The sequence below is a fragment of the Alligator sinensis genome, unplaced genomic scaffold, assembly GCF_000455745.1.
Source record: "Alligator sinensis unplaced genomic scaffold, ASM45574v1 scaffold141_1, whole genome shotgun sequence".
In the NCBI taxonomy this organism is placed as follows: domain Eukaryota; kingdom Metazoa; phylum Chordata; order Crocodylia; family Alligatoridae; genus Alligator; species Alligator sinensis.
This window is the reverse complement of record NW_005842221.1, coordinates 1,300,903-1,308,480: the sequence shown is the minus strand read 5'-3', so window position 1 is coordinate 1,308,480 and position 7,578 is coordinate 1,300,903. Positions and strand designations below refer to the sequence as shown.

General features: G+C 46.3%; 1 protein-coding gene across 5 annotated transcripts in view; it reads left to right on the top strand.

Moving 5' to 3' along the window:
• Positions 1–7,578, top strand: part of PLEKHG7 (pleckstrin homology and RhoGEF domain containing G7) — a 74,445-nt gene that overhangs the window by 59,904 nt on the left and 6,963 nt on the right. For all 5 annotated transcript variants that reach the window (XM_025208143.1, XM_025208145.1, XM_025208144.1 and 2 more), the window contains one exon: positions 2,512–2,609. In XM_025208143.1, the coding sequence (XP_025063928.1) occupies positions 2,512–2,609 (98 nt within the window). The remainder of the gene's footprint in view (positions 1–2,511; positions 2,610–7,578) is intronic.

Sequence of the window (7,578 nt, the reverse complement as noted above, 5' to 3'; positions counted from 1 at the left end):
TCAGTTGTCAGTTGCCCCATCTGGCTCAGCAGGGGTCCAATGTTGCCTCTGCTTTTCCTCCGGCTCCCCACATATCTGAAAAAGGACTTTTTATTGTCCTTGATGCTCAAAGCTAGCTGGAGTTCAGTTGCAGCCTTGGCTTTCCTGGTCTGCTCCCTACAGGACCGGACCAGTGCAGAATAATCCTCCTTGGAGGCGACTCCCATCCTCCATCCTTTGTAGGCCTTTCTTTTTAGCCTAGGAGGTCTGCTAGGTCCCTGGGAGAGCCAGGGGGGCTGCTGTGCCCTCTTGCTGCCTTTCCTCCGAGATGGAATAGACTTAGCTTGTGCATTGAGGATCGCTCCCTTGAGGAGCAACCACTCCTCTTGAACTCCCCTCTCCCTGTGGTCACGGTCCCTTAGGGCCTCACTGACAAGCCTCCTGAGTTTGTCAAAGTCGGCTTTCCTGAAGTCAAGGACTTGCGTGTTGCTGACTGACTTGACAGCTTTTCAGCAGATGGTGAAGGTGATCAGCTCGTGGTCGCTGTCACCCAGCTTCCCATCGATCACTAGGTCGCCGCCCAGGATCATCCCCAGTAGCCAGTACCAGGTCGAGCAGCGCTTTGCCTCTCGTTGGCCCATAGACTTCTTGAGTCAGGTAGAGGTCATCCACGCACGAGAGAAAGCTCTGCGACAGCTCAGATTTTGCTGAGCGATCGTCCCACGAGATGTCCGGGTAACTGAAGTCACCCATGACAACCATGGTCCTGGAGCAAGCTGCCTCAGCCAGTTCCTGGGCAAACTCCTGGTCAAGCTCAGGACTTTGGGTGGGAGACTTGGCAGGGCTGCAACCTGTGGGGCAGCCTGGAACAGTTGTCTTTATTTCCACAGGCCTCCATGTCTGGGTAAGAACAGATACACACTCATTTGGAGTAGGGGTGTGCAAAAGAGACCGTATTCGATTCGGAGTCAGATTCAGCCCGAGTCAGGGACGGTGATTCAATTCGTTGATACAGATCACTGTCTCTGATTCGATTCAGCCAAATCCAAATCTGAAGACTCGATGCTGATTCGGAGAATCAGCAATTTGGACATGGACACAGCTTTAAATATTTTTTCTACATACCTTGAGGTACCAGGCATGGCTTGTGAACTCTGAGATGGTGGGGTGGATGAAGCATCCCACGGGACCATGGGGGGGCCTCACATGCTTGGCAGTGAACCCGGAAGTGGACCAGAAGTACTACCAGTTCACTTCTGGGTCTGCAGGGGAGCATGCTGCGCCCCCCCCCACACCCCCAGCTCAGCAATTGGCTGCGGGGGGACCCCCGGATGCCCCCCCAGACCCAGGAGGCACCAGTCACCAAGCTGGTGGGGGCATGGGGGTGGGCCCAGCATGCTCCCCGGCGGCCCCTGAAGTGGAAGGGAAGTGCCTCTGGTCCACTTCTGGGTCTGCTGCTGAGAGTGCTGGGGAGCCCCCCGCGCTCCTGTGGGATGCTCCATCTGCCCCAGCATCTCAGCATTCACGAGCCACCTGCTACCTTGAGGTATGTAGAAAAAACATTTAAACCTGTGTCTGTCTGAATTGCCGAATCTTTTCAAATCTCTTCAAATCGATTTGGAGGGTTCCGATTCAATTCAGAGATTAAAGGATCTCCTGATTCGATTCAGATTCAGAGATTCAGCCACCAAATCAGCCCAGATCTCTGCCGAATTAAATCAGGGACTGAAGCTTCTCACAGCCCTAATCTGGAACTATTTCAAGACAGGAGTAGGGAATCATATCATAGGATCATACTCCAAACCATGCAGGAGCTGTAACCTTCTAATAATTCCACGTGGACCAGCCAGGAGCAATACAAATGTAGCAAAATAGCTCTGACCTAAACCCTGGACAAAGCAGGGTCAAAGCTGGAGCTGTTTTGCTATATTTGTATTGTTCCCAACTGGTCCACATGGAACTGTTAGAACTTAACAGCTGCCACATACCCCGTAATAAGCAGCTCCCCTTTTGAAATGTTCCTTTTGCTCCAAACACATGTTTATCCATGCCCCAAAGTTACACCTGAGATCATTCCAGGCCCTGGGCAACCCAGAGTCATGAGGTTGCAATGGTGTCCTAAAGACTTCACAATACCCAACCCAGACCACACACCAGCTTGTCTAGGGAATTCAGCACAGTCTCCTCCCAGGGTTTCCAAGCTCCTACACAGAATTTCACCTTCATAGAGTCATAGGAAATTAGGGTTGGAAGGGACCTCAGAAGGTCATCAAGTCCAACTCCCAAATGATTCTTCAAATCATTTTCATTCCTAATAAACGACTCAACAGCAGTTAATTGCAGAATCAACTTGAAACGGAAGCTTTTTTCTGTAGTTTAACATTAAACTTGCCATTGTATGTTTCTCTAATAATGAATCAGTAAAAGCTGATGAAAACCAAAGTCGGTTATACCTGAAATCAGTCTGACAGGGCTTATGAATGGCAGTTATGTCAGATAACACTCTCTCATCTATATCTGTTATTTTTTCAGTCTTTGGCCTGCGGCATGCTTTTTTAATACAGCATGAAAATAGATACCAGCAATGTATAGCAGTCTTTTTACTACAAGCACAGACAGAGACTGTCAAGGTAAGTATTTTACAAGAGCTTTTTTATATGTAAAGTTTTATTTAAGTGATTGTTTGACAAAAAAGATGATCCTGTTTACTTTCTTACATGAAAGAAAGTCTTCCAGGCATTAGAAAATTTTTCATTTTGCTACCTGTCCCATGATTGTATGGGTATCCACAACAGGTTACAATTATTTGCTGGCTTTTCAATGTCTGGTCTCTTAAAACAGGGGTTCTCAATCCCCAGGCTGTGGCGGGTTGGCTGCCAGTCCGCAGCCGGGTTGGCTGCCGGACTGGAAGTGACCATGAACTGGCAAACCGCGGCACCCCAGAGCTGGTTGGAGAAGCTATGGATCCTTCTGCAGGGCCCGTGGCACCAAAGGGTTTGGCCCCGCCCCCCCGTCTGGAGGGTGAGGGTATCCTTACCTGTCTTCCAGCCGGAAATTCTGACTGCAGTTTGCTGGGCCACAGCCACTTCTGGGCTAAGGTTTGCTGGGCTGCAGCATAAAAACTTTGGGAACCCCTGTCATAAAAAATTCGGTTTTTGAAAGCCAGGAGTCAATAAAGTGAGCCCTTCCAAAAGAGGCAAACAACTTTCATGTAATACTGTTCAGATCGTAAAACTAACACTGTCAGTTTAATCACCCCAGAGCATATTTTCAAAGTGCATATTATCATATTTTGCACATATATTATGCACATCTATAAAACTATGGTAATTTTGCTTCAATGTACATGGTATAAAATCCCATAGGTCTTTGAGAAAACCAGCTTGATTATACGGTTATATGAATTTCTCTTAATTTGCACACCAGACTGTATTTGTAGTAATCTAAAAGTGGGCTTGATGCTTCACAGAAGATAAAAAGATTTGTTTATTAGTTATATTTCATTCACTAGCGTCTGGAATAATAAAATTAGACTTTCAAGTAACACTAATGCTTTAAAAATGCAGCACATGGTAGACAGTATTTACCAGAGAAATGTAATAAATTCTAAGTTACTATTTTACATCTGGTATGCATACTGAAACTAATTAGAAACTACAATACAACACCCCCCTCCCCGCCCACCCCACCTTTATATCCACCATCTCAGTGTCCTGCTATATCAGTCGGGCCAATAAAGTCCTGCTATTAAACTTCAGTTGCATTACTAGTGGATACCAATGCAACATGGTGAAAACAAAAGGACATCCTTTTATAAAGCTGAAAACCTACAATAACATCAGATGCAGGTTGTGTAAACTGAGCTGGCCTAATTTCAACTGCTAATAAGCAAGCAAGCCTTCACTTGACAATCAGCATATTTTCTGAGAATCAATAAGCCTTAACACTTACAGCTATTGTGCAATTAACCCAGTTACAGCTGGGTTTAAAAAGTAAAGACCATACAGTATCTGAAATCTCCTGGCAAAGCCTTAAAGTGGATGGGATACCCCAAATGTTACCCAAGTATGAGAGCCATTAAATTGCAAGAGTGCTGCATTCTCATTGATGCTCCTTACTCAAAAAAGGCCCCAAAATTCTCAGCCAGCTCTGAAGTCTACTGCATTCTCTGAGATGTTCTTGTTCCTATTCCACTAATGAGTCCAGTCAGACAGTGCTTTGCAGACACGTAAGAGCAAAAGGTAAATCAAACGTTGTACAAGGGCACTTTAGCAGAGCTGGGAAGGACGCAAATCCCATCCACATACCAAGCCGCCCATACTGTGCTGCCACTAATCAGCAGACAACATTGGCAACATGTAGGGGGTGCACATAGGTGCATGTGCACCCCTTGAGCATGGCAGTGCACCCCCTGCAAAAAGGCACTGCCAACACTGTCGGAGGCACCCGCAGGCAGTCTCTGCTTCCCACCCCCCACCAGCCACCAACACCGCCAGTGGCGTCTGAGGGCAGTCCACGATCGCTGCTGGCTGGCGCCCCAGCCAGCAGCATCTGCAGTGGTCGCTGATCACTGGTTAGTTCTCACCTCCCCGCCCCCCCTCCCAACACCACTGTGGCTGCCTGCAGGAGCTCTCTGCTTACCACTGTCACGCTCCCGCTGCCGACAGTGCCACTGCCGCCTGTGGGAGCTCATCGTGCCCCCCCCAACCTCTGGGGGCATGCAGCATTCATAGCAGACAACACTCCTTGCAGTGTCAAGAATACAATGGCAATGTAAGAGTGATGCTGTAGCCACAATGGTCCAGAAATTATGCAAGAGGCAAGGATTTCTTAGGGTGATATCTTTTATTGGACTAACTAGATAGTAGGGACAGAGTTAGACAAGTTTGAATGAAAGGCATTTTTCATCAGATCACTTTCATCACTCTTCACTGGGGAAGGAAAGGGGCTCAATCCAGCCCATGAACCAGCCCCACACCACTCAGCTGGCCCCACAGGGCCATTATATTACATACGGTCCAGAGACGCCAAACAATGAAAAAGCTCTATCTTTGGATAATTGGTATCACTGAGAGGACAGGCAGGGAAGCCTCACGTTGTAGTAAAGAGAACCAAGCCTCCAGTTCTCACCTACAGGTGAGCTGTGTTTAGACGCTAGGAGTGAGAACTGAGAGATACCCAACTACACCTGTCTAATCCCTGATGAACTGGCCAGTGACAAGGAGCCTGCTTTACCACAACAACTGTAACGTATCTTAATCTAGTGGAAGATCAAGAGAAAAAAACCTCTACTTCTTGCTGTGGTGGTGGGAAGTGAGGATGCAGTGTTTCTCTATGCAAAGGGGATTCACCGCTGGGCTGTCTGATTTTGTAAGGCCACTTCGTACAGCCTGCCTTTCCAGTGTAAAGTGACCTTAGCAGAGCAAAGAATCTGGATGCCAGAGTTCTGGAGTATTTCGCTTATAACCTAGCCTTTATTCTAGAATTAAGGCATGAAAGTGTCATGGAAACACACGCAGCATACTTTTGGGTCAGGTCAGCAGAAGCTTTTATTCAAAAGAAACTACAGCTGTAGGGGGGACTCCAAAGTGACATGGATCTCCCAAGCACTTGGAAGGGGTCCCCCCCAAGAGCAAAATCAGGAGGCTTATATACTTTTTAACAGTTGCTTATAACTCACGTGATCATATAGTGAAATTAGCATGAAAAGCGGCTATAATATTACTTCATTATTTCTTTGCTGTAATCAGGATGGGAACTAATGGGGGAGGCGAGGTTAGTTCACAAACCTCCTTCTTGCACCTGCAAATCAGAGTTGTACATACTTTTTGCTATCTTTAAGGCCGCAGTGAGCGAAGCAGTTGCAGAGGAGTTACAAAGAACAAACACTTTCTCTTATCTGTTCTACTATACAGAGCCAGCAATTCTCCACAAAGCGGTTATGTCATCTTATAACTAAAATAGTCAAAGTTTAAGGCATATATTTTTTCTGATTCCACAGTCCCCCCCCTTTGAGACTATTTAGTCTCACTTTATCCTTAAATTTTTATTCTCATGAGCCCCTCTATTTTATCATGCAGCCTTTTATGTTTTCTTTTAATCTGCTTACACTTTTGTAATACCATTATTTTAGATTCTGCTGTGGGTTTTCTTGCCTTGCTAAAGCTTTTTCTGCTGGCTTTCACGCAGCAGAGGATCAGTTGCACTAAGACATAAAACATTATCAGAACTATCAAGACAAACAATATTCCATACAGGATTTTCTTGCCAAGGGCCCCGGAATCTGGGAGCCAGGAGGTTAGCCAAGACCACATTTCTTTTAGACCCCAGTCAGTATTTTCTGAGGCCACTTGATGTAAGACCCTTAACTGACTTCGGATTTTACGAATGTCAGTTTCAATTCGCATGTCCTGATTGACATAGACACAACAGGTGGAGTTTACTAAGGCACATACTCCTCCCTGGGATACCAATAGGTAATCTAGGGCTACGCGGTGTTGTATAGTTACTTGTGAGATCTGGGAGATCTCTTCTTGCAGAGCCTGAATTGCATCCGCAGTGGCATTTCCCATAGCTTCCATTGTGGCTGAAATGTTAATTATGGCTAGTTCCAATTCTCTTACTCCAAGCCACGGTATGAAGGTTCTCACAAATTGATGGAACCCTGTGTTTCTGGTAGCTAAGGGGTTAACCGCCCTTTTCATGTGATGGTTGAAATTTTTTACTTGTTCCAGATATATTGTACTATGCATTTCAAAACCAGGGATAACACGTCCAAGAGTGCATGCCCCCACCCAATTCCAGGGCAAGATTTTATGAGCCCTGTTTCCGCAGAGCCAGTAAAGGCCTGGGGCAGAAAGGGTACTCAAATCTCGACAGGTGTTGTGCCATATCCGGCACTTTCGATTAATATGCATCGTATAGGACGGACCACGTTCAGCTGTTATCCTGCTGGACCGAGATATATTACAAGAAGTAAAATTGGAGTCAATGTAAAATTCCGATCTGTTTGCAATGAGAGCAACATGAGGTTCCTTAGAAAAGTTGTAGACCATGAATCCTGTACAATTGAGAGAGGGTACATTACCCAACAGGATTCCACTGGTGCTATTGGGGCTATAATCTAGAGTAGTTAGGCAATGAGGGTAGTGTCCTACAGGTGTGGCTTTATTATAAGCTCCGGTGTTGTTGGATCTGTAACAGAAAGGCGCCTCTACTCTTGGGGAGATTATCCAGTTAGCAGGGGCGGCCCTCCATTCTTTAGGAGCGGACCGATGGGCAGCTAACGAGTAGTGTCTAACGAAGCCGCCGTTTATTGTTCCCCATTGCCGGAGGGATATTGGTACTCCGATCATTGGGATTCCTTGTTGTAGGTGCGCTGGGCTGTGAGAGCATATCCAGCAGTCACTTTTATTTCCAGCTTGAGCCACCGTACGGGAGATCTGCAAGTACAAATTTTTCTCCCACCCCCCTTGGGTGATACTGAGATACCCAAGTGTGATATATAAGGATATCAGTGCCATTTTTAGATACAGGAGGGACAAAGAATTTTAACAACAAACATAACCAGCACCAGTAAGAAAAAGAACACTATCAGCC